Here is a 27815-nt window from a genome sequence, read left to right on the forward strand (position 1 = left end):
GAGATTTCCTTCACCAAAATCTAAGACTGGAGACTTCTGGTCTAACAGGATAATATAATGAGAAATGCCACTTAGATTGATACAGGAAAGATGCAGATATGGACAGTATACTGTGTTCCAGATTCCCACTATTTCTCGAGTTTAGCATCCACAGACTGCAAGTTAAATCCAGAATAATCATTGTGCTTCCCTAACTCTAAAATCTGGACCTACCCTTTCAGCAAGTTTCATACAAACAGCTCTCCCATTAGCTTTATCCCCTTTATCATTACACCATCCCCTAAACTTGACACCATGCCAACTGGAGTCATCAATGCTTAGTCAGCTTCTAAACATTTGCAAATGATGTGCAAACGGGACAGTCACTTCCCTTTTTTCCAGCAAGGTCTGGTCCATGCATTTTTGTACAAGATTATTGCACACAAGTAGTAGGATACTTTGCTTTCCTCTCATTTCCATTTCTAACCACTTTCACTTAAGAGGGAAAATGGTACTTCTGTATGGCCAGCTGGGAGAAAATATCTTTTTGTAAGATATTTGCAATGTTGGGAGTACAGAGAAAGGGAAACGGGGAAGATAGGCCTCTGTGGATGACTTTGTAATTGGAGGATGGAAAGAATTAGTTTTATTACAATCAAACTTGTGTTGTTTTTCACATATGTGTATATGCACAATTGTTTTTATAATCCAACTTTTATTTACGGTAACTGGGATGTCCCAGGTTCAAGTGATTTTGATAGACATTCTTCTGAGCATCTTTTGAACTTTAAATATATTTTATCATTAGAGTTCATAGGGAAGTAAGTTATATTTTTTTATTTAAATTATAATATAAAATGAAAATAAAGATAGGTGGGAAATAGGGAAGAGAAAAAGAGAAGTGCACAATAAAGGAGAAAGAGAAAGAAAAACAATGACTCCCAAGTTGTTTTTTTTTCAATGCAGTAGCATAAAAAATAAAGTTGCTGCATCTCCATGGTCACATGATCAAAATTTTGACACTTGGCAACTGGGATTTATGACTGTTGCACTGTTCTGGGGTCATGTGATTGCTATTTGTAACTTTCCTAGCTGGCTTATGACAAGCAAAGTCAATGGGGGAAGCCAGATTCACTTAACAGTATGATTTATTTAACAACTGCAATGATTTGCGTAACAATTGTGGCAGAAAGGTCATAAAATGGGGTGCAACTCACTTAGCAACTGTCTTGGTTAGCAATGGAAAATTTGGGCTCAATTGTGGTTGTAAATTGAGGATTATCTGTAGACTGATTATTACTTGTATTATGGCCTACAGTATTGTCTTAAAGAATCTAGTTTGTACTGTTTCTCACTTATGATACAGGTTCTATAGCTCATAAGCAAACAAGTCCTCACCAAGGCAATAATAAACAAACTGTTAAGATAGGCAACCTACATCAACTTAAAAGTCACATTTGTGCCAAACAGTACTGATTATTTGATTACTTAGTGTTAACATCATTGGATAAGCTAAGTTAAAACCTGGCTAGGTAAAATTCATCTGCCTGAGAATATTGGAATAGGTATTCTTTGGAATACCTTACCACTTGGGATGACGTTGGCCCCGAACAAGTAGCCCTTTGGAAGCCTTTAAAGACCTGGCTATTTTCCAAGAATGGCATCGGAGGTAGTTGAGGCTTTGTTAACTTACTGCTGATGGGTTTGACCTGTGGTATTCTTTTATGCCTTTTTACTATATGCTTTCCTTTTTTTTTTGTTATTTGTATCTAGTATTTTAAGTGGTGTTAGCTGCCCAGAGTCACTATTGCAAGAGGAGTGTCCCTACAAATGAAATAAAATCAATTCATCAATCAATCAGTCAGCCAGCCAGCCAGTCAATCAATCAATCAATCAATCAAATTCTTGGTCCTTCCCATTCATTTCTCCTCTAGCTGAATGTCTTGGGTGCTTCTGCTCCATTTTGAGGTCTTCCCATGGTTGTGGATCCCTGCCAACCTTCAGGATTAATAGCAAGTACCTTCTATAGTGCAACACAAGTTATTGCTTTCTTTTTCTACAGCTGCTTTACAGCCAAAATGGCCTGGTCAAGGACTCTAACCGCACTGGCTAGGCTTTCTGGCAGTTGGTAGTGCCATCATATCTGGGAGGAAATAATCTCAATTTCTCTTCTGCCTATTATTACTACTATCACTAAGTGTTGTATCTTTTTATTCTCGATGAATGCATTTTATTCTCCTTATGTACACTGAGAGCATATACACCTAAAACAAATTTCTTGTGTGTCCAATCACACTTGGCCAATAAAGAATTTTATTCTATTCTATTACCATTCTTATAGCTCCCGAGAACTAAAAATCAGTAATAGGGAAAAAGGAGAGAAAACCTGAATATAAATTATATTAAATTATTGATTGCTTATTTTGTATTCTATGACATGAATGTTGTATCTTATGATTTATGATTGTATTTTATGATTATGATCATGATTTATCACTTGTTGCTTGTATGTACACTGAGAGTGATGTCCAGGAGACAAATTCCTTGTGTGTCCAATCATGCTTGGCCAATAAAGAATTCTATACGGGCCACTGGGGGGAAAAAGCAATATTGTAAGTGCAACAATCCAACTGCATAGCTTACTTTAAATATAGTGCTTCTGTTTTCTTGGCAAAGAAATTGGACTGGGAGATAGACAGATAGATTTCTCTCTGTGTGTAAGTCTAGAGTCTCCATCTCATTAATGTTATTGCTTCACTTTAAATCTGGAAGTCATCCCAGAATCAGAACAGCAAACAGTTTAAATGAGGATTCACCTTGATCAGCAAGCAAATGGTATTAAAATAACCATCCAACTCTATCATCACACAGGTAGGTTGTGGCTGCTTTACCTTCCATCTTACTGCAATCTATTTGTTTCTTTCCAAGCTCCAGCTCAGAACGAGTCTTTTCAGCAAGGAAGTGATTAAGTTACACACTTGGCTAATAGGGGTTCCGAAGCTAGAGTTTACAGATTGATTTTTGGGGGTCTATGAACTTAAATGGGAAAAAATTACAACTGTAGCTTTTAGCTGAAATTGGTTTTTCCTTCAATAATATATTTAAGTAACAAGATAATCTATAGCCTTAGACTCTAAAAATGATTATTAACTTCGATATATCTCATTATCTAAGATCATTTTATCCTAGAGAAGGTTATATGGTCTTATTATTGATTTAATGAATAAAGAGGCACACATTACTATATTATGTGTTTATGATTTTAAAATATTTGATAACATTAGAATATAATTGGATTTTTTAAACTACAGTTTTATCACTATATATTTATTTCATGGACTTAAGTGCAGTTTTCTGAGAAGAATTTCATTGACCATCTCATCAAAGTCTTAAAGGGATCCATGGCACTCAAGGTAAAAAAGCCCAGCTCTAGAATAATTTTTAATCAATTTAAAAGAATTTCTGAAACAAGCATTTGAATAAAAACCCATTTTAAACCAACCAAGGAGGAGATAACACTGATAACTAAGTGATACATATAAATCTGTCATTTTCCAAAGAAAAGTGAAGTACAAATGCAAATAATAATATTGACAATTCAGTGAGAGTTATGGAAGAACATATCCACTGCAACTTTCTTTTATTGTTACACAGCTTGCAATTCAACCCCACACAATTTCTTTCTTAAACTTTTGAAAGAGGCCAAAATTCAGCAAAGCATACTTGTGAATTGCATCCAATCATCCCACCTTATGTACTAAGAGAAGAATGAATGCTCACAGGAACAAAGGCATCTATCAATGAAAGAAATATAGTTGCAAGCAAGCAACAGACTGTACCCATCAGGAAGATTTATAGTATACTTTATGGGAAGTGAAGATCTGCAATCCAGACCATACTGTGACACATGTATTATGGGCACTTCCATACAAGCATTCTGCCAACTCAGAAACTGTTCTAGATCATTGAGATCACACAGAGTTAGCTATTTCTGGGAGTTGAGCAGATTTATTTCTGACTCAGTTCCAGGGCCGGATTTTCCTATAGGTTAACTAGGCTTCAGCCTAGGGCCTCAAGATCAAGAGGGGCCTACATTCAAATTGTTAGCAAAATTAAAATTACACTTTCACTATAGGTGAAAGGGCCTCATAAGTGGAATAGCCTAGGGCCTCTTTTCATCTAAATCCGGCCCTGCTCAGTTCCATGCTGTTTTAAATTTATGTTGGAAATATAAATGTAAAGAAGGGACTTTTTGTCATTTATGGTGGACGTGTGACAAAGCAAATAAATATTGGAGTAGGATTCTTATCTTAATACAGAAAATTCTTAAATTGAATATTCTTAAAGAGAAAACCATTGATTTTTCTTTTGGGTTTAATGGAAAAAGACCTGGGAAAAAAAAATTAGGAACTTTGATGTTATATATGTTGACATCAGCAAGACTACTTTATCCACAGAAATGGAAGGTCACCTCGATCCCCACAATGGATGAACGGCTGCAAAAATTGATGGAGTTAGCAGAGATGGCTAAATTGACTGTTTTGATCAAAGAAAAGTGCTTGGTCTTATTTTTGGGGAGGTCTTATTATTTTGGGGTGCATGGAGGAAACCAGAGGAAATGACAGGGACCGGCTGCTCATGCATTTAAATATTTTCGGGGAGGGCTTATTTTCAGGAGGGGGGGTTATTTTAGTACACGCACTCAAAAGCCTGATTGGACTTATTATCAGGGGATGTCTTATTTTAGGAGAAACAGGGTATTTACTTTTTTATTTTTTTGTATGTTATATTATAAACTAATAAAAACTGTTTACAAATTCCAGGCTATTTCAAATCACTACAGAAGTGGACCCTTAAAAAAAAAAAAGGTTGCCATTCCATGTTGTATATGGGTAGCCATTTGCCTCATTTGCAGGAATTACCACATCTTGTTGGTGCCAAGGTTTTCCAGGGTTTTTTGTCACCCGTCATAGAAATTGCAGAAACTTTTTTTTGTGAATAGCCTAAAATACAAAACATTAAGGAAATGGATAGGTGTTGTGTGTGTATAAAAATTTATTTATGGAATTTATTTGCCGTTCATCTTGTATCCAATGTCTCTGGGTGGCTTACAACGTAAAAACATTAATATCATCCATTGTAAAAAAAAAACCCCACAGCAGATAAAAATTGATTTTGTTCTGCTATGGACTGGGGATGGAAGAATATTGGTTACTGCAAAGTCTAGAGCAGGCGAGTTAGAGCATTAATTTTTGCTCTTTCTTGGCATTTTGAGTAAAATTGAAAGGATTCTTTGAAAGGGTGGGGAAACAGAAGCGATAGTAAGAGGAAAATGCTTAAAATTTAATTTTGCACAGTTGCTAGCCTGAACCTCCCCTATCAAAGCATCCATCTACAGGAGAGGAATCAGTAAATAACATGAAGAGACTCTAAATTCTACTGTATCCACACAACGAGCGCAGGGAAAAAAGTGTCCCAATAAATTAAGAAAACAAATCAAACAGGCTTCTATGCAAAAGCATTTTTCCCCACATTGGCACCCCCTGGATGAGCTAGGCTTGCACCATTGTGGCCAAGAATTTGGAGTTGCAGGCTCAGCATATACAGAAGCAGCCAACTTGGAAATGGCAACATCAAACCATCAAGAGGATTTTGAGGAGCAGCATGAAAAGATGTTTACCTCAGAGACCTTTCAAAAGAATCCAAAACCTCATCATCTACAATCAGATACAGGTCCCAAGCTGGCCTCTTGCCCTTTTGCACTGCCAACCCAATTTTTCATCACCCCATCACTGCAGAGAGAAGAGCAGGCAAGACACTGCCGCATAGCTAAACTCTGTGGACTAAGGGTGGAGTTGGTTGGGACTGATAACTTTTAAGCAAAGCTTTCCGTCCTGGAAAACTTAAGGCAACTAACTCCTCCTGTTTATTTATTCCTGGTTAGGCCTTCCAGGAGTATTACTCGCTAATTTGGCAGCCGCTCAAGTCCAGCTTCCAGCTACACAGACTAAGAGTCACAGATAGTAATCCCGGTGAAAAGATCACCCCCACACCTACATAAAACACCGCGAGCGCACCTTTCACCAAAGGGCGGATTGGAGCTGCATTACTCAGTTCACCGTACAGATCCGGAGTCTTAATTGCGGGCGCAAAGGCGCGCCCGCAATCTCGGTCACCCGGCTATGAGACAGTAGTAGGGTGACGATCTGCGGAGCGGCCAACTCTGGCCAGCTGTCCCCGGGGGTGGGGGGGGGCTACCAAGATTGTTCTGCGGCCAGTCCTGGAGAAGAGCGGAAGCTTTTCCCGCTCAAGCAGGAGAGGGCACTTGGCACAGCCGGTATCTCAAGGCCTTGCAGCAAAGAAAGAAAGAAAGAAAGATAAGAAAGAGCGGAGCAGAGAAAGCGCTGGAATAGGAAACTGCGCCCCCGACCCCCCACCCATCGCCCCCGAATGAAACCAAGCCTTAATCGGATTGTACAGAAGGGCCGCTCACTGGAATCTACTTACCGCCGGCTTCCGCAAGGCCACAATTCTGCTTCTTCGGAAACCCTCCCTACGCCCAGCACATCGCCTCCGAATTTAAGCGCAGCAGCTGCTCTTCCAAGTTCCGGGCTACGAGGGTGGGGTTTAGCTGGCTGAATGTGCGGGCGGGTCCACTGGAGCTTGGGCTGGAGGAGGGGGGGGGACGGCTGGGGGGCGGGGAATTTATAGGCGGCGCCGCCGCTGTGGCAGATTGGGAGAGTTCACGCTGAGTGCAGCCTCTTCGCCGCTGCAAAAAATTGGTGTCGGGCAGGACGAGAAGGAGGCGCCGCGGCTCCTCCTCCTTTCTCCACGCAACCCGTAAATCGGCACCTACCGATTTGATCTGACTTGGACCACATTCGGTCTAGGTGACAGAAGAGAGGGGGGCGGGGGGGGCGGACGATGAAGCGATGCTGCAAATTTGCCGAACGATCTCGCGTTGATTTTACCGCGAGGTATTTTTTAAGTCACAAGTTTACACCTCAAGGCTTTCCGCATTTCTGCCCAAATCACCGGAGCTTCTCTTTGAGGGAGACGGATCATCATCATCATCATCATTTTTTGTCTCCAAGGATTGGAGTCCTTAAGGTTTCCAGCGTGGCTGAACGGTTAAGGGTGAGATCGGTACATGGTGGGACAATGGACAGAGTTTGGATTTTATTCCCCTGCCCAAATTCATTCCCCACCCCCCACCCCCCACCCCCAGAGAAAGATGTCTTTGTTTTTTTGTTAAGTATGGCATGCCTGCTTTAGCACTTGCACTTCGACTGGCATACATTACAGGTGTGTTTTCTGCTTCAGAATAGTGAGAAATCATCTTGCTGAGCATCAACAATAGTGGTGGGGAGGGCTTCCGGAATCACAAAAGAAAGGGGCTGGGTTGTATATTGCCAACTCTGATTCAGGGCAATAGGGTGGAACTGCATCCAGTTCAATATATTCCTTACCGGCAGGTGTACCACTCTTATTCAAAGGAGAACAAATAGCCAACTTCCTTCTAGCCAAGAGTTTCGTTGTTTGCTTGCACACACATTCCGGGCCTTTTGAAAAGAAGCATTTTCCTTTGGGCGTGTTTATGAATACTGTTCAAAAGTCAGTGATCCATTGCAATGCTTAGATACTTTGCACAGAAGCAACTTTGAAACTGAAAAGATGGCTATATCTTTTTAATTAGATTTTTTTTGACACAATAAAAGTATACAGAACAAAAGAAGGAAAAAAGGGGATAAATGATGAGGAAAAGAAAACATGCCTTCTCTCTTTCTATCAAATAGCCACCATTTTATATTCCCCCCCCATCCTCTTTAACCTTTTTAAATGCCCAAATCTGAAAATCACCTATTCAATCTTTTCTTCTTCTAACAAAATGTCTATATAAAATTTCCAGTCTTTTCAAAATGTATTGGTCATGTTTTCCTTAACCAAGTTCAGCTTCATCATTTCTGCAACTTCATTTTATACTTGTGTCTTCCATTGTGGGTCAAGGACTCCTAAATCAGTTTCCTTTGATATAGGATACTGCTCCAGGTATACAAAGTATATGATCCAATGTGACCCAGGGCAGACTCTCAAGTTTTCTATTCTTTTCTATCCTATCTATTTTGGCTCTTACTGGAACATAAATTTCAGTTGTGGTCCTTGTTCCTGCTTATTAACATAAGCAAATGCAACACATGACTGATTTTGTCTGGACTGAAACTAATGAAAGGATAATAAGCAAACACAAGTATTTGCATGGGAGATAATGAATGCTAGGGCTATGCCTAGATTGGGTGGTTAAAAAGAAACCGAGAAAAATGTAGAAGTGGTACATCCGCTTCTATACTAAGGCCAACAAAACTGATAGACAAGTCCATAAAGTCACCAGATTAGCTTGATTTAAAGGAAACACTACTTTTATCTTGCTTTTGGGATGACTATGCTAATCCCCCCTTGCTTTTCTATTGTTCTCACCTCAGGAGAATTTGCAAATTATGTGTTATTGCTATGGTATGTACCAAATGTCCATATGTGTATCTTCATTGGATTAAAAAAAATATCTAAAGGAAACCTGCTTTATCAGATATGGAAGCTGGTGCCTGCAGAGCTGGTTTGTCTGTGGACAGTCATTTTACATATCCAAGGGTGATGAGAAGAGCTGCTTAGTTACATGATTTAGGAAAATAAACCGAGGAATGTAGTTGAGTGAGGTTGGACTGGAAACTCTACCTCCCTAGTAGTTTAAGCTCACCCAAAGCTTAAGTCCTTAAAATATATTCAGTACATAAATTGCAAAATTAGCAAATCAGACACGGCAGTCATATATTTTCAGATCTGTGCGCTTCAAAATCCTACTGCTTTTAATGAAGCTGGAGCCCCTGGTAGTATCACAAAACACCACCCATATAAATGTGGTATGGAGACTATAGAAAAACCATAAGTACATGCATTAGTCTTGTTCATGATTTAATTATGAGTTGATAGACTTGGCATGTATCCCTGAGACTTGGCTGGATGAGGAGTGGTGGGTTGCAGATCTGCCCAGCTGGATTTCGTGTTCTGCATTAGTCCTTAAATCTGAATCAACAAACAAATCATCATTACTGCACATGTGAATTTGCTGTATGAATATATTGTTTCTTAACAGAGTAACAGAGTTGGAAGGGACCTTGAAGTTCTTCTAGGCCAATCCTCTGCTTAAGCAGGAAACTATTGCTTGAACCCTTCAAACAAATGGTTGTCCAATCTCTTCTTAAAAATCTCCATTGTTGGAGCCAAAATACTTTTAACAGCAACAGTGCATATCTAAAAATATGATTTCCTTTGAAAATAAAGTTCACTGACAATACTTGGCTTACATACAATTAACTGAGGATAACTCAATGCAAGTGAGCAAAGGATTCCAAAACATCACAATTCTATTGTTTCATGTGAAATTGGAGAAAGGGCTTTGTAGCCACACAATCTGGCATTTAGATCTTTGGACACTTATAAAGAGAATAATCTTGTGTGAATTGAAAGAAGTTAGACTCTTTGATTCCTCATGAATCCTATTACCTGCTTTTGAAAATATATCCTAATGTATGAAGATGAAGTGATATTTTTCAACATGATCTATAGTAGATTTAATAAGCTTGAGGATATGTGAAAATTGTATTTTGACATTACATGGCTAGTATATAAATCTTTTTCTTTAACTAGTTTTTCCCATTTTTCTTTCTTTTATTTCAGTCACCACCAATGTACGAAGTTATTTTTTCATGGTGTAACAATCACTGTCCTTTTTTTACTGCTAGTGTTGTAGCTGTTTGCATCTCAGTTTTTGTTTCTTTAAGTGTCCCATGTGCATACAGAACATTAAGCTGAGTAACTACTGACTCCAGCTATGTTGTATGAATTCCATTGCAGGATATTTGGGAGTTTTATTTATTATTTATTTATTCAATTTATATGCCGTCCCTCTCCGAAGACCCAGGCGGCTCACAATACACTCAAAAAATAACTTTAAAAACACTTAAAAATTAAAAACATTAAAGACATTAAAACCCATTCACACCATTCATGGCCGGATCTCGTCAGATCTCAAAGCGAGATCAATGGCCCCAGACCTGCCAGAAAATCCAGGTCTTCACCGCTTTTCGGAAAGCCAATAGGGTGGGGATGGTCCAGACCTCAGGAGGTAACTGGTTCCAGAGAGCCGGGGCAGCCACAGAGAAGGCCCTCCCCTGCGGGCCCGTCACCCTGAGGAGACCAACTCTGTGGGATCTTACCGGTCGCTGGGAGCTATGCGGTAGAAGGCGGTCTCGAAGATAACCTGGCCCTGAGCCATGTAGGGCTTTAAAGGTAATAACCAACACCTTGAATTGTGACGGGAGACCAATAGGGAGCCAGTGCAATCACGGAGAATTGGTGTAATGTGGGTGCACCCACGACAGCTCGCGCGGCTGCGTTCTGGACCAACTGTAGTCTCCGAACACTTTTCAAGGGTAGCCCCATGTAGAGCGCGTTGCAATAATCTAACCGTGAGGTGACAAGGGCATGAGTGACTGTGAGGAGAGCCTCCTGATCCAAGTAGGGTCGCAATTGGTGCACCAGGCAAACCTGTGCAAAGGTCCCCCTAGCCACAGCTTCAGATGTTGCTCTAATCTTAGCTGTGAGTCTAGGACAACCAAATTGTGAGCCCGTTCTGAGTGGGACAATTTCTCTTCCCCCCCCCCAACCAAGGATGGACAATCGACATAGTCTTTAGGAGGTAATACCCACAGCCACTCGGTCTTGTCTGGGTTAAGTCTGAGCCTGTTGACTCCCATCCAGTTGTTGTTTTTTTTGCGGGGGTGGGGGTGAGCGGAGCGTATTTGGTGTTCATTAAAACCAGTAGGATAATATAATGAGTTGTGGTAATTAACTCATTAGCACCCATAATTAATCTTTAATAACTATTCAGCTGTTAGGTTGACGGTGGTTCGTGTGGCAGAGTTTGGGAAAGCTATTAATGCGGCTCGAGTGGATTTAAATTCAAGACTGGCTGACTTTGTGCGCACGAGATACGCGTCTTCGCATTTGGCGGCTTTCCCGGATGGCCAGCAGCCCCTCGCGAGTCCAAGAAGGCGGCGACGCGGCCGTCCATCTGAGCGCAGCCCCGAATGGGAGGCAATTTCCGGCGCCTTTAAGAGTCTCCTCTGCGAGGGAGGAACCCCGTGGCCTTCTCGGGAATCTCGGCCCCCGCTTTGAGTCAGGCTTCAGCTATGTTGACTGCGGCAGTCCGCTGCCACACCCAGGGAAACCGGGGAGGGTAACGGGGCGGGCAAAGCTCTATAGAAGAGATCTTCAAACTCGGCAGCTTTAAGACTTGTGGACTTCAACTCCCAGAATTCTCCAGCCAGCATTGCTGGCTGGAGAATTCTGGGAGTTGAAGTCCACAAGTCTTAAAGCTAAGTTTGAAGACCTCTGCTATAGAGCTTTGTGCCTTTGTTTCTTCTAATTAATGCCGGGCACTGAGATACTTCAAGTAGTAGGTCACAGTGCGAAGCGCCTTTTCTCTGCAAGAACTTCGTTGCACTCCAAGGGGTGACGGAATCTGAAGTTGCAGGCAAATTCCAGCTTTTCACTTAAAAAAAATTCCCGCCTCGTTAACTGTAGCCTCAGACGGCGATTGAAGAAGAACGAAGCCTCCTTTTGAGTCACTCAGCAAGTTCCGATTCGGCCAATAAAGGCTCCAAATCTCGGCCGTGACTGTAACAAAGCTCAACCACACCAGCTTGTAACTCTCGGGCTCCCTCTGTCGGCACGAACGGGCCTCTGGTTACCCACAATTGCATCGTCAACTCGAGATACTTTGAACACGACTCTAAAGGACGGATTTTATGTAGTTGGGGTGCAGTCTTAAATTCGGACCTTGGAAACACATACCAGAATAATATCCATTCCAGGCTAGCATAAGCGTCCAGAAAAGGGGTCTGCAGGCTAACAAACCTATATTGCGACACGTTTGCATTTAGTATTGCTCTAAACCAGAGGTCTTCAAACTTGGCAGCTTTAAGACTTACGGACTTCAACTCCCAGAATTCTCCAGCCAGCCATTCTATGCTGGCCATTCTCCAACCATTCTATGCTGGCTGAAGAATTCTGGGAGTTGAAGTCCGCAAGTCTTAAAGCTGCCAAGTTTGAAGACCCCTGCTCTAAACTGTTGCTCAACTTCCAAAATAATCTCCAGAAGCATCTGCTAAATTTAATATATATATGTTTGGGATAAAAAAATCCTGATGGCCGCAAAGATAAAAACTTAAATATTGGCACCATTAATCCTGAGTTTAGCAGCCGGAGTCTGGTACCTCTAATTCTAGCTAACCTATTGTGTTCCTCTATGGCTAACCATGTGAGGGTAGCATATGGTTCATCACTCATCACACCATCACAGCTCTCTCCCTCTGTTCTCTCTATATCTGGTATTTAAAATATACTGCTTGTCCCTTGAGCAGGGCAAAGAGACACCAACCGATCTTGCTGGCAGCACTAAGCTAATTCTAGTTGATCTCAAAAAATGCTAAGCAGCATTTGATCAGGTTAATACTTGCATGGGAGTCTACTAAAGAAGTCCAAGTCTACTAAAAAATTCCATGTTCATGTTTTCACCAGAAATGAATTTTGATTTAGGATCTTTTTCTTACCTAGGTTGAAGAGTCATCAATTAGTATGATTCCTATCATCAACCTTATGATTCTTGACAAATGTATCTTTTATGTATACTAAGAGCATATGTACCAAGACAAATTCCTTGTGTGTCCAATCACACTTGGCCAATAAAGAATTCTGTTCTGTTCTATTCTATTCTGTTCTATTCCTAATTCTTTTATTCTATTCTATTCTATTCTATTCTATTCTATTCTATTCTATTCTATTCTATTCTATTCTATTCTATTCTATTCTAATTTTTATTCTATTCTAGTAGCTAGTGAAAGCCTAATGTTCCATGTATTTGTTCTAAAGTCATCTAAATTGGTGTCTATCATATTTAACTGATAATTTATTCAGTTCTCCAGAATTCCTAGAACTGAAAATCCCATCGGTAAAAATATTTTTTTAAAGTTACAATGGGAATATATAGCCCATAATTCTCTATTAGCTTATTCCTGATGCAGGCTGATTAATTTTAAACTTTATTTCCTATAGTTATTTATCTGCAAGTGAGTTTAACTAAATTTATTACTAAATAGATAATTAGGAGATGTATAGGACTGTATTATGTTAATGGGAGGCAATTGGGATTATTATTCAGAGGAAGGCTGCAAAGTGCTGCCCTTCTGGGCTATATAATCTAAATAAAACAAAGGCGAATAATACAATTGAATTGCATGCCATGAATATATACAGAGCTTGAAGACTCTTTAACAAATGAATGTATGTATTTATACTCACAAGAGCATAAGGATTGTGAAAAGAAGTGAGAATGCCTTAAATGCTATAATAGCCAGATATCACTTGCTCCAACCTTGGTTCTCACCAGGGCTTCAGAAACAAAAGATGGAGGCAGCTCTCCTTGATGGCCCCTCTGCAAGTCAGAATACACGGAGAAAAAATATTGGGACTTGGGGACAAAAAGAGGAGCAAATCTTCACTGCCTGTCTTGTTGCAAAGAATGACATTAAAAACAAAACCCCAAACCCTTTCTATGCATCTGAGTTTATATGAGAAAATTGGAATTAGCAGTTGTAAACCTGTGTTATTTTTGTTCCTTAATCTTGCTTTGTGTTTACTTTAGAATAGGGCTGTGTACAATCTCCCACCTATCCAGCGCAGCTGTCTTTTCATCCCGAGAACCTTTTTCGGTGTTTTTGCTTAGATGAATTCATTTCACTGCCATCTCATCCAGATCCAGTTGCTGCCAGTTGGCAGCAAGATTAGGAAGCAACAGACAGCAATGGTAAAGAGTCAAAAGAGTGTTGTGTTCATACTGTAGCTGGCAGACATCCAGAGCCTTTTAGCCCATAAAAGATTTGGTTCCTTTAGCCGTACTTTCAAGTCAAGAGCCTATTTTGCCTGTGTTGGTTTTGTCCCAAGCTGGGATTTACATAGTTGTCAAGTAATAAGAGATCTACATTAGCTTTCAGTTGCTGTAGGAAGGGCAAATGTTTGGGGATGTGGGCTTTAGACAGATGCCTCTCTTTTCCCCAATACATTACTGATGCTGAGCATTTTGGAGAAAGCAGATAGAACCTCGAAACCATGCTTGGAAAAACATATTCTGTATTTACTTTGTATTAGCAAATAGTTTTTCTTCCATGCTCATTACTCCATCACGCTATGAAAAGGAGGATTTTTTTTTGTCAAGGATTTTCCCTCTCCTTCCCCCACCCCTTTGTATTTTAAATGGCAGAAAAGATATATCAGGATGTATTGTCTAGAGAGGCAAAATATAAAGTGCTATTTAGTTTGAGTACATTTCATTTATGAGAATGATACTGGCATTCTTCTTTCTAGGAAATGCACTGCTAGCTGTTTCTTCTCTCTCCAATTGTATAAAAATGTTTGCAAAAAACATCCAAGAAATGTTTAGTATAGCACTAGAGAGAGCTTGATGACGGTAAATCCACCTCATTGTGAGATTGTGCTTCTCAATGTTGAATCAGTATTATGGTGGCAGTATGGAGGGAAATGCAATTCCCAGTAGTCTGCTAACATAAAAGTGCTTCTCCCTCATTAAAGTAAATGCTGTCCAGAGTCACTTTCCAGAGTGAGATGGGCGACATATAAATAAAATAAACAATCTGTGCATCCTAACCTTGTTGTTTGTTGCCTGTTGCTTTTCAAACAGCGGTCAATCTTGTGTCTTCCTTCCAACCCAATTTTAGGGAGCATATATGTATATATACACACAGACACAAACATCATGGAAATATGATAAGTTCCTCTTTTTTCTCCTTTTTTACACAAATATGTACAGGGTATTTATACACATCTCTACACAGACAAAGTGCCAGTTAGAACAGAGCTCCCTGCAGGAGGGGGACACCAATGATCTGCACCCAATCCCCACCAGCAGAAGCCAGCCTTGCACCGCAGCTCTATATACACAGATGTCAGATCTCTCTCCGTGTTCCCAGATGGAAGCTGTGGGGCTGATGCAGATACAGCCTTGGTGGACTGGGCTTTTAAGAATATGGTGCCAAGGGACCAGGACAGGAAACTCTGGCATGGAACACATACTATTTCTAGACAGCATTGAAGAAACATCCGGGAACAAATGCTTAAAATAAAATCCCACGTGCAACTTCCACAGGAGAGTGGCTGTTGCACAAAGTGGCCATGACAGCAGGGGACGAAGGAGAGGCGCTCATGCTCCTCTACCCCTCCCTACCAACATCTAGGAAAGTTCCAGAGAAGAAACCCCACCACAAGCTGTGGTCCAGCTTCCAAGGGGTGAAAAGGGATTCTTCAAACTTTCATCTCTCCTCCTTTAAGGGAAATGGGAAGTCCAGCTCTTTCTCTGACTCAAAGGGCTTCTCAGTTGGATTCTTGACCGTGGGTAGCTTACACCGTTTTGACTAAGCCTAATCTTCAGTACTTGTCCTTGACTACCTGATTTACCAAGTGGCAAGTTTCCATACTCTTGTTCCCCACCTGGCTATCTCACCTCCCTAAAAAGCTTCAAGCCCCTCTGGCTGAAAGATCAAAGTGAATTAATTTACACCCACCTCCATTGAAAAGATGGATAAGGCCTCTGCCTCTCGGTAACATTGGTAGCATTCCCCATGTACTGATTCTGGCAGGCAAAAGGCAGAGTTGTGCAGAGGACAGAAGGCAAAATATTAAGACCGCTTAGCAGTAAAGTACATCCTTCTGTCTAGGTTTCATTCAGAAAAGGCATTCAGCTCAAGAGTGTTGGTTTACCTTAGCCAATATGCCAGGCAGTCCAGAGGCGAGAGGGGAAAACAACAGCTTCTTTCCCTCCCCATAAAATCCATTTGAAAAAGCAGGGTCTCTATCTGCAAATTCTGATCTTTCTTTGCCTCATCTCTATTCTAAACAGATTTATTTGAGGGGCCTCAGAAAACAACTTTTGAAGGAAAAGGCCCAGTAGCTGAAATCCCACCTGAGAAGCAGGTCAAGAGATGCAACCCTTGAGTTGTAAGATGGTTCCTTAAGAGTTCCATGCAAGGCTGTGGGATCAGTAAAGCAGCTGAGCTGCCTCTTATGGAATACATAGGCAACCTCATGCAAGGGTCTGAGGTGCAAATGGATGAGCTGGAAAACCTTACAATCTTGGGGATTTGGTGGAAACCTTTCCCAGTTACAAATTTAGAAAACCAACCCTTCTCTTCCTCCCGCTTCTGGGAAATTGGGACAAGAGAGCAGGGTTTTAGTCAATTTTGAAGGTAAAACAAATGTGCAAAGTTGCTGCAGAAGAACCCAAATCACTGTGCCTTGTTCCACGTTCAGGGTGGAAGAGATACTTGGAGGGGCTGCTTCTCCTGCTGAGCCCTCTCCTGGCAAATCCCCTGCCCTTTTTCTCACCCTGAAACAGGCACTTTCCCCCCAGGAGAGCTACAGGGGTGACTAGCAGTTGTTCATTGATACCTGCTGTTAGACAGCATTCTCCAATTGTGGCCTTCATTGGGTTGTGTTCATGGCAGCAGATGGCCTCTTCCATTCAATCCCTCTTGCTCTTGATAGCTTATTTACAGCCAGCCTTGGAGAGAACAAGTGACCAAGACCAAGGTTATCATAGGGTTGCATCTTGGCCATCTGAGATAAGATGCTTGCTGATGCACAAGCAAGTAGGAAATTTATACACAATTAAAAACAGCTCCGCTTGGCTGGAACCACTGGTTCCTGCCAGGTTCAAAGCCACCCATAATCTTAGTTTAGAAATTCAGTACCTTGATTAAAGCTCAGTCCTCATTGGAACCTAATTCATTATTAGTGTCTGAGACTCTAGAGTTCTAGAGAAGGGTAGCAGTCCAGGGCAGGATGGGCTCTCTGCCAGAATAGATTCTTGCCATTAGAATCTTCTGATGTCCTTGCTTCAGTTCCTCTCCTTGACACCATGAAGTAGCAAAGCCATTCCTTTGACTCCATCTTGGACTTGAAGGGCTTCAGAAAGTGGGAACGGCAGGTAGCTTATCAGAGACTTTCTGCTCCTACTCTCGGTGGGGCGTGAGGAGGAGAAGGCGGAGGAGGGGGAGAGGGAAGGAGGAGAAATGATAGGAAAGACAGAGAATGAAAGTCAAATGGTTTCGCCCCACCCTGGAATGAGCAATAATGCAACAGCCAAGTGAATGGGAGGTGGTGATGGTTGGTGCTGAGCATGTGCTGCTCTTCTTCCCCTTGGACTTTCCTTCTATTGCTCATTCACACATACATATACATACAGTGCACAGCAGCCGTGTCAACTCTCAAGACTCCCCTGCCCCCTCGTGCTTTCCCACAATCCCTAATGATGGACTTCATTTTCTATCAGGCTGTCCTCACACGATTGGAAATCTGTGTCATTAATGCCATTGGGGTTGATGAGATCCTCGTCCTGGGACCCCTGTTCTTCGGACTCAGCCGTGTCACCGTCTGGTGGAGAATCCTGTAGCACCTGGGCAATGTATTTCTGTGGAGTGGACAGAAAGGGGAAGAGGGAAGGACCCGTTAGCTTTCTGCCTTGTATGGGAAACCTGGAGGCAAACTATGATGGCTCTGCCATGCAGATGGAAGCTTGAGAGCAATCATGCTGGCATCAAAAAGAACCCCACATAATGTTTTTCTTTAGCATGGGGGAGGGGGGGAGAAGGACTAAGTGACACCAGAGCTTATGTTATAAATGCTAGACCTGTGATGGCAAACCTGTGGCACGCTTGCCAGAAGTGGCACGCAGAGCTCTCTCTGTGGACACAGGTGGCGTCACCAGCTGCTCTTCTGGTTTCCGGTGTGCACATACAACCTTTTCGACACTGAGTGCCCAAACCAGAACGCACGTGTATGTGCGGTGCATGTGCACGCACCAGAGCGCTGGGAACCCAAAGACCAGCTAGCTGGTGTGCACATGCCTGTTTTTTGGCTGTTTTGGGCCATTTTGGGGGCCTTTTTCAAGCCATTGTCAGGTCTTTTTCAAGCCATTCTCCGGGCCGTTTCCAGGGCATTTTCCAGCCTGAAAAATGCCCTGAAAATGGCCCAGAAAACGGCCTGAAAAAGCCCCCCAAAATGGCCAAAACCAGCCAAAAAATAGGCATGCGCATGCCAGCCAGCTGGTCTTCGGGCTTCCAGGGCTCCGGTGCGGGGACATGCATGTGCATGCATGTGTGTTCCGGTTTGGCCACTCGGTGCTGAAAAGGCTCGCCATCACTGTGCTAGATGATGTTTGGAGTTGTGCCTGAGATGTCACACTTGACTTCTTATTAAGGATGACCTCACTTTTTTTTTAAAGATGGCCCTAACTCAAGGCTGAGGAATCTGTGTCTCTCCAGGTATGGTTGAACTACAGTGCCCAACAACTACACACCCTGACCCCAAGCACTGCAAAATATAAAGGATGCTGGGAGCTTTAATTAACATCTGGAGGGTCACAAATTCTCTTCTGAGACATCCAATAGTGAGAAATAGCTACATGACAACCCCACTGTTTGCTCCAAAGTTTGCCTGCCTTGTGCTTCTGTATCAGGGCCTTTTGCTTTTGGTCTTTTTTTTTTTAAGCAAATGAATGAAAAACCACCAAAATAGGAAGTATTTCCAATGCCTCTACAACAAAAGCAGGAACATCTCCACACTTTGATATTGGAGCAGCCATTCAAACCTTGCTTCATTTGCAATGGTTTGATCGGCTTTTGCAACATCTCCTAGTTCCTTATCAATGAAACTTCATGCCTCTGATTCTCAATAGGCAACAGCAAAGAGAGAGAAATATCCTTGTCCTATGGCAGTAATAGGTCTAACGGGACACTTGTCAAGTCAAAGTATGATGCAAACTGTTTTTCCTTCGCTTTTAGAACTGGGAAACTGAGAAGTACAGAAGCTCTGTATATTTACTAGAGTGCACCTGGGGTTCTGGATCAGCATGGAAGATTTGAAAGGATTTTACAAAACAAATACAATGAAAAAATGGATGATGATGTAAATGATCACAGTTACAGTAATCTCCTCTCTATTTTCCCTAGGGTTAGTAAATGACAATCTATCCATTACAAGTTACATAAAATAAAGCTGTTGTCTGGAAGATTTTTCTAAGCTTTTGGGAGCCACATGAAGAGGACGTACATAATACTCTCCATGGCGTGACTTCAACCCTTCACATTCCCACAGTTTTTGTTCTGGATAATTCAGGCATCTGGGGCACAGGGAAGGGGCAAACCATAAAGCCTCTAATGAATCCATGTTCTCATTCCACTTAAAACCACTTTGCACTGGGAAATGATGGCCTCAGCTCTTTCTGCAGCACTTAGAGCACATGCCAATGTGTTAGAGCCACAAAGCAAAAGAGAAAGGGGGGGCACTGACCAGTCTACTTTCACTGTCCAGCTGAGAGACAAAGGCCCGAAAGTGAACAAACAGCACTGGGAAGGGGGCAAAAACTGAGGTTTGCGGGTCCATCATTTCAGACAAGGCCAGTAACAAAGTCTGTTTCCTGCCCATTCTCCTTTGATGCTGCCTGTGTGTAGCCAACCAGGGGGGAACCTGAAAGGTAATATGTAAACGCTTCTCCCTCCTCCCCAAAGTCAGACATAAGAGGACACAGAACATCTGGTGAGGCAGAGGGCAAGCGGAGGAGCTGGAGACTCACAGCTGATTTAGGGGCCGGAGGTTGACTGGCAGCAGGCCGCCCATTCTCTCTTCCATCCACAGCATCTGCCTCTGTGTGGTCAATCTGGAAGACAACAGTGTGCCATGAAATAACAGCAAAGCCAGTTTTCATTCCCCAAGTCTGCAGTCTGCAGATTGGAGACATGTGACTATCTTTTTATTTTTTTTGCAATTTTTTTTTTATTTTTTAAACAAACAAAACATAAAACATCCTTCATCCATTACAATTTCAAACAGTGTGTCGGTCGGTTACAAATCCCTTGTGTTTCTTCCCCATAATAATATTTTACTAATTATCTAATTTCTCATATTATCAACCTGATATATATCTTTATATCATTATTCTCATTTGTCATTCATTTAACAATGGTATTATCATTCCAAAGAAAATTATTTTCCCATATTATATTCTAACATTCATTTTATATTTCATATTTCATTTCCATGTTTTATTATCTAGCCATTGGTAAAATAAATCCCATAATCTTATAATATTGTTTATCTTCTTGTTCTCTAATTTCAAATGTCACTTTACTCATTTCAGCACAGAGACATGTGACTATCTTTAAATGAGTTGGCTGAAAGTGTCCTCAGCTGCCAGAATTTTATGACCGCACTATGATTGTGACACTGTTTTTCGCTTGATGCTTGTTTTTTTATTAATTCTATATTTATTGTCCAGAATGCAAGATGGATGGGCTGTATAAATTGAAGTAATAAATAGAAAATTCTTTCTACCACTTTTCCCGTCATCTACTCTGGACTATTTAGCATTTGTTCTTTCTAGTTTCTTCCTGCAGGGCTCCCATAATAAAAGAACCATGCAGGAGGTTGATATGCCAGTATTATTCTCTACAGGGATTGTTCAATCTTCACATGCATAGCTAACCCATCACTGCTTTTCTTTCCTGCCCTTTAAGAAGCCTCAGAAGTGCACCTTCTAGACTGCACACGAAAAGATTCTTAATTTCCCAGTGGAAACAGCAAGTCTTTCTCTTTTTCTAGCAAATGGAAACAGCAGGGACAGGATGTCTAGTATTTTTCCAACTGAGCATAAAGATGGCAAAAACAAAAAAACTGCGAGCTTACACTTTTTCCCCTCTCTGCTTCAGTGAAAATACAAGGTAGAGGAGTATACAAGAAATGCTTCTCTCCTTTATTTAGGATATTTATATCTTAAGCAAATAACTGTGAGACTGACAAAACAGACCATAAAAACAAACATGTAATTTAAAAAGTTAATAAAAACTGCACATAAACGTTGAGGCATTTCACACATCTTCCTTGATCCCAAATCCCGCCCCTGAATATATTTTAGAATGTTACCTTATAATTGTGAGCACTGAGGTATTTGAAGTGTCCAAAGCAGACGTGACAAAGGCAGATCACAATAGTGATGACAAGAACCACGAAAGTAAACATGGACGTGAGAGCCAAGAATCCTATGGAAACCAGATAACAACAGTCAAACTACCCAACATGAATCTGATTTACCCTGCTAGTGACTTTAATTCAACCCTCTCTCACAGCAGGTGTGGCCTAAAGGTTAGGGGAATCTGCTGTTCCCTGCTACAGAAAGTACAGTTCATTTCAGCTAGGCATTCCTGTTTCTCTTGATCATAGACTCCTACTGCTCAATAAGCAATAGAATCTCTCCCCCCTCTCCAAAATTGTTTTTTTGTGATCCACAAAGTCTAATAGCAACTCTATAACAAACCTCCAGAGGACTCCATTAACAGTGCAGGAACTATGAGGCTATCACAAAGATGAAGGGGGCAAACTATTTATCAAAGCACCAGAAGGCAAGTCAGGAAACAATGAATGGAAACTAATCAAGCAGAGAAGCAACCTAGAACTCTGGAGAAATTTCCTAACAGAACAATCAACCATGGAATGGCTTGCTTTCAGATATTGGGATTGCCTCTTCATTGGAGGCTTTCAAGAAGAAACTGGACATCCACTTGACTGAAATGGTATAGACTCCTATTTGTGCAGGGAGTTGGACTGGATGACCTCCAAGGTCCCTTCCAATTCTGTTATTCTATGTTCTATGTTGGCCTTTAATATAATCAGAAGTGATACTATATGGGCAAAAAGCAAACCTAAATAAATGTTTTATTTAATCTCCTACAGCTCAATATAAATGGAAAAAAGTGGTGGCAGTATTTCAAGAGAAATGGATGGAGGGATATCAACAACTGAATCTTCTGTGTTTGCTTCTTTTGCTTTTATTTTACAAAAGTTCAAACACTACATTCTAAAACAGAGGAAGAACTCCAGGACATGGCTGAAGACACTGAGCAACATCTGGGTCTAACAACATCTGAAGGTAACCTGGGACACAGATGTAGAAAATATGTGGAAAACAAAAATACTTGTTTCTCAAATGGTAAATATGGTATCTTATGGATCCCTAACTGTTTGGGGAAGATTTTCCTTAACCCAATTGCCATGTTGGCTTGATGGATGATAAATCAACTGGGCCTATGATTTGCAGTAGCATGCTGCAATGATGTTTGAATTCAGATTCTTTCTCCTCTCAACCTTGTTTCTTTATATATCCTAATTCCCAAATGTACTACTGCCTTTCTCAGCCCAGACATTTCTGGCCCTGTGAAGGATACCTGTTGTAGTCCAAGCTGACTGTTGCAAGTTGACCAAATACATTTAGAAGGCACCAGATGAGAAAAGACACTAGAATAATGGAATCAATTTGCTCTTTCAATTTCTCTTTGTGAAGATCAGAAGGTGGCTCTGTTTACACTGCTAGTATAGCTGCTCACCATGTTGCTTGTACTATATAGGTTAGAAACGATGGTGGACATAAAAACCTAACCCCCACAAAATTTAGTCCCTGTTAATTTGTCTCACCTGTGCGCACAGTAGAGAAGAAAAGGAGCCAAAAGAGGCATAGAATGGGTGCCGCCACCACCTGATTCACAGCTCCTGAATGAATCTTCTTATCCAGTTTGGCTGGTAGGTAAGCATAATAGAGGTTGTATCTGTCTACCAAGTGCTTCAGTAACATATACATCAGACCTAAGAGAGGAGAGAAAATAATGTATTAACTGGATTCTTAATTAAGTAAGGGTTGGGGAGCATCCCTTTCTTTAGAAGATACATCAACCAGAAGAAATCAATGCATTTTCTTTATTTTATTTACACTCCAATTAAAACCAACTTGAAACAGACTACAATTGCATAAATACAACATTTAGATTAAAAACATGCAACTCCCCTCCTCGATCACACACTATTATGATGCCACTACTCAGGTTGACATTCTACAACTCCATCCCCAGAGGCCCTCCTGTAGTCCCAGATCATAACAGTCTTGCAGTCCCAAAGTTGCTTTTTCAAGAGGCAATTGGACTTTCTGGTTTTTCTTTGAAGACATTTCACTTCTTATCCAAGAAGCTTCTTCAAGAGCTGAAGAAGAAGCAAAATGTCTTCAAAGAAAAACCAGAAAGTCCAGTTGCCTCTTGAAAAAGCAACTTTGGGACATCCATGACCTGGATGATTGAGAATCTCCATAGACAAATAGTCTTGCAGGTCACAAGAATGGATGGGGGTTATTCACCCTGTTTTCTTGGTACCCACAGTCCCACAGCAATCTCTCTCTACTGGTTTTTACTGGATGCACAAATTCTACTCAGAAAAGGCAGTTGAGAAGATAACCCAAATCCAAAGTCTCATTAATGATCCATGATAAAGACGAATGTGGCTATTCATACACCTACCTATCAATATGCTACTAGCTACTGTGTTTTCCTGAAAATAAGACCCTGTCTTATATTTTTTTTTGAACCCTGAAATAAGCGTTTGGCCTGATTTTCAGGGAGGTCTTATTATTTTGGGGTATGTGGAGCAAAACGGGGATCCTCTTGCTGTCTTACCCTATTTCCAGCTCTGTCTCCCTAACCCTAACCAGAGGAAATGGCAGGGACTGGCTGTGCATGCATTTAAATATTTCTGGGGAAGGCTTATTTTTGGGGAAACAAGAAAGCCAAGAAGTTGTGATAATACCTACCAAAGGGAACAATGATGGGACATGTGATGCTATAAGTCATAACCACAGTGAAGACACACATCATCCAGGCATAAGCAGCCCCAAACTGGAATTCATAAGCTTGATGCTAAAAAAGAACACAGAATTCCTATGAGCACATGAAAAAAAACCCAGTGAAGATTTTCTGTTGCATGTTTTCGGTGATAGCCACTTTACACTTACCTCAGCCTTTGGATACATAACAGGCATTGCTCTTCCCTTGCCTGACTGACTTACCCTTTTGACATTCCTGCGTTCAGCAGCTGAGCGGGCAAGACAAAGCCGAATCATGTACATAAGCAAACCGGGGATCCGCAGCAAATCCATGGCGTTTCCGATGAATGCAGAAGCTATTACATAGTTCACAAAAAAGGCCCCATTGTCAGGTAAGAAAACGCATCTGGAAAAACAGAGAGGCAAAAGCAATTTGGCCATCTGAGCACAGTGGGATATGAGGATGATGGTTAGCAACCTTGAATGCAGAGGTGAATATACTGTCACACCAGGTGCCAGCACTTAGCTGACCTCGGCTGACTTGCCAAAAGCTAAATTACATCACCGAGGACAGCAAGAAATGTATGAGTGTAGACCAGCCTGGGAAACTGGGGGGAAAAATCATCCTCAATAACAAAGGGAATAACAAAACCACTCATGGAAACTTCTCGGCAAATTTAAAACCTTGCTGTGTTTTCTGTAGCTGTCCATTATCTAATTCATACTACAATGCTATTACATCTGAAGCGCCTGGAATTATGTATGTTGCCATGTGTTTGAATACAGTAATTCTGTTTTGTTCTTTAACGTTTTTAGAAACACCTCTGTTTACAGAGCCATCTTGACTTTCCATAGATGCTTTATACTCAGAATACACCCTTCAACAATTTAAGGAAAAATAGCTACTGGGAGGATGAAAAAAGTAAGTGTTGCATGAGATAGTTTAAAAAAAAAAGGGGGGGGGGAAGTGAGGATTGTAATCAGATACTGGGGAGATTTGATTGCCCTGATATGTTCCACCTAGGATGAAGTTGATTAGGTATTATCTCCATGGTGGTCACTAATTAATAAAAAAAAAATGCTACATAAGATGCACTCTGTAAAAATAAAGAAGTTGTTCCCTCCAGAGGAGGGAGCTGAGGAAATCCTATAACACCTCATACAATGAATGTATGGTATTCCATAACAATGGCTCCTCCTTGACTGCTTAAGGTAGACTGGCTACCCTGGAAGATGCTTCTTGAGGAAAGCAGGATATGAAAAGAGCAAATACTATAATTCCTATTATTATTGTATTGTACTGTATTCTTAAAACATTTTAAGACTTACTCAAATCTTACGGCAGCTTCAGCCAGGAACTTTTTATCAAAGAGCCAGCGGAAAAACACATCCAGACTAGGCAAAGAAATATAGTAAGAAAGATGTAATTATCAAGTGTCAGCACCACTATATGGATCAGACAAGAAAATTAACTCCACAGGAAGGCTAAATTATTACTATTATTATTAAAATAGGCTATTACAAAATTTTGCAAGTCTGATTATGCTGTGCTTCCTCCCCTTTCTTACAGTTCAGTGAATTAGGAAAACATCTAAGAAAACTAGTCAAACTTCTGGCATCTCTCACTTTGAAGGAAGACTATCTTGTCTGAAGCTAAAACCCCTAATCACCACTGTATTTCTTCCATATCTCTGTTATGCTTCAAGTTGTCAGCTTCCACCCCAGGATAAAAAACAGGATCATCAAAATTACACCCACATTTAATGGGTGCCACTGTGAAATTGCAGGAAATCTGCTACCCATCCCTTTATGAAAATTATCCGATATTTTGACTGTTTTTCATTTAGCAGCCTGCCTTTCCTGATAATCCAAAATATTGTCAACTTTTGAAAAAGAAGTTCCTCCTGAGGAGGAACTATTGTTTGGGCCAATTTGTTTTTCTTTTTTCCATAGCACCTGTTTAGAAAAAGGATGGGACCTTCCAAAACTTCTCAGGCTTAAGTAAAGCTTGAGATATGTACTTTCAGATCAGCAAGATTCCTTTAATGTAGATTTACAATAAAGTAACAGTAGCTCATCTGTTGTTGTTTGTCTGTCTGGGAAGGCTGACATTATTAGCTGACTTGAAACAAAGTCATGAAACAGTGACCAACTGCAACACATTGTGGAAATGTGTTGCTAAATAGATTATAAAGTATCTTCTGCTACTTTTTTTAAGCAATAGCAATAGCAATAGCACTTAGACTTACATACCAGTTCACAGTGCTTTACAGCCCTCTCTAAATGGTTTACATAGTCAGCATATTGCCCCAACTATTTGGGTCCTCATTTTTTTTAATTAAAAAGTTTTTTTATTAATAATACAAATTAAAAACATTGGACATGGTTTGACTTCTCCGGTTTAAACATTTTCATCAAGTTTTACCTTGCAACAAATACACTTCCTTATCGCTATACAAGTTTATACTATTTATCACATATCAAACATGTACGTGCTTTCTTCTGTGAAGGTTACATCAATACTAAGTTCAATTTTATCTAATTCTGTTAACTCTGTTTTTATGCCCCATTCTTTTCTGTCTTTCATGTATTTTGATTGTACCTGGAGATATACCCACCATTCAAGTTCTATTCCTTCTTCATTCAAGTTTTCCTAGATTTCAATTCTCCTCTTTCATTTAACAGATCTTTATATGTAATTACTCTTCCTGACTTAATAAAATTTGGGTGTGTGAACATCTCCAGTGTCGATATCCAATTCGGAACTTCCATATAGTTACATTGCTTAGTTTTAACCCAAATGTCTAGTAGTGCCCATCTGATAAAATGCTTCTGGAAGTACTGGTGGACCTTATGTTTCTCTTCCCAGAGGATAGCGTGCCACATTTGTGTCCTCATTTTACTGACCGCGGAAGGATGGAGGGCTGAGTCAACCTTGAGCGTGTGAGGATTGAACTACTGGCAATTGGCAGAATTAGCTTGCAATACTGCATTCTAACCACTGCGCTACCACAGCTTTTTTTCCAGTTCTACCTCTTCAGATCAATGTGGGAGATTTGATTTTTTAAAAAATGTTTGGACAATAGCAATATAAGTAAAATTGATTATATTGTTTGCTATTCAATACTCTAGTATTTACCTGCTCAGGCCCAGTGATGGCAGCAACAAGACCATGAAGATGAGGAATGTGTAACACTTGTGCATGGTTGTCCTGTTCTCTCCAGACCTAGAAAGAAAGAAAGAAAAGCCATATGATGGTGAAATGCAAGATTTACTCATATACTATTATTTGTTCTATATAATTGTGCAATGCACAATACAAATAAAGAGGAGTAAAATACTGAAACAGTGGCACATAATAAATATACATTATAATGACGCTAAGCAACAGAGCAAGATCCTTAAAAAGCAAATCCTAAAGAAAAAATATTTCTGAAAGACTAATAATATTGATGTAGAGCTGAGTTTCAAGTTATCTTATGAGTGATATAAAGAGATGAGTATACACAAAAGACTTCTTGTGAATCGAACATCTTATTATCAATATATTTACTTCATATCTAAAACTCTCCATTTTGAGTTTTCAGGTATAGATTGAACACAGTATTGCAACAAACCATGTTTCAACATATAGATCAATTGTGTTTTTTTTCTTTTTTCAAAATATGCCCAAGATTATCTTGTTATTTACTCCAATAGTAGAACTGAAGAAACATTGACAACCTCTCTTAAATTTATTTTCAGAGGTTATACACAATGTACTAAGTTCACAAAAATAATTTTAAATTAAAAAATAATTCAGAGTATGATTTTGTGGTTGAGAGGAAGAAAAATAATAAGCAAGAGTTAAATTCTGAATAACTTCAAATTTTATTTTCCATCTTACCTAGTCCAATGGGCTTCAAAGAATGCTGAATAATACACAATTGTAGGAAGCAAAGCAGAGAAACACCACAGTAACAGAGTAGGGAAGAATTGGGTGATGATAGGGTTCTGGTAAGAAAGATAAAACAAT

The 27815-nt window shown here is 40.5% G+C and overlaps 2 protein-coding genes across 4 annotated transcripts in view; both read right to left on the reverse strand.

Moving 5' to 3' along the window:
* CAPN11 (calpain 11) overlaps nucleotides 1–6593 on the reverse strand; it is a 51280-nt gene extending 44687 nt beyond the window's left edge. Inside the window, exon 1 of the mRNA XM_070932470.1 lies at nucleotides 6487–6593. The gene's annotated coding sequence lies outside the window, so the exon portion shown is untranslated. The remainder of the gene's footprint in view (nucleotides 1–6486) is intronic.
* Nucleotides 6594–14864: 8271 nt separating this feature from the next.
* Nucleotides 14865–27815, reverse strand: part of TMEM63B (transmembrane protein 63B) — an 85412-nt gene continuing 72461 nt past the window's right edge. The window contains exons 15-25 of one of the 3 annotated variants that reach the window (XR_011599741.1): nucleotides 27687–27793; nucleotides 26940–27026; nucleotides 25130–25195; nucleotides 24044–24206; nucleotides 23789–23894; nucleotides 22630–22797; nucleotides 21085–21200; nucleotides 19739–19822; nucleotides 17451–17575; nucleotides 16857–17117; nucleotides 14865–16666 (exon numbers count right to left, since the gene is read on the reverse strand). Coding sequence is in view for 2 of the 3 variants with exons in the window: in XM_070932471.1 (XP_070788572.1) it covers nucleotides 17003–17117; nucleotides 17451–17575; nucleotides 19739–19822; nucleotides 21085–21200; nucleotides 22630–22797; nucleotides 23789–23894; nucleotides 24044–24206; nucleotides 25130–25195; nucleotides 26940–27026; nucleotides 27687–27793 (1137 nt within the window). In the remaining variant the exon portion in view is untranslated. Of the gene's footprint in view, nucleotides 17576–19738; nucleotides 19823–21084; nucleotides 21201–22629; nucleotides 22798–23788; nucleotides 23895–24043; nucleotides 24207–25129; nucleotides 25196–26939; nucleotides 27027–27686; nucleotides 27794–27815 lie in introns of all 3 variants that reach the window. The other 2 variants (XM_070932471.1, XM_070932473.1) reach the window with 2 other exon arrangements.

This window comes from Pituophis catenifer, unplaced genomic scaffold (genome assembly GCF_029215685.1).
Source record: "Pituophis catenifer annectens isolate HBS135680 unplaced genomic scaffold, rPitCat1.0.hap2 SCAF_1, whole genome shotgun sequence".
NCBI lineage: Eukaryota > Metazoa > Chordata > Lepidosauria > Squamata > Colubridae > Pituophis > Pituophis catenifer.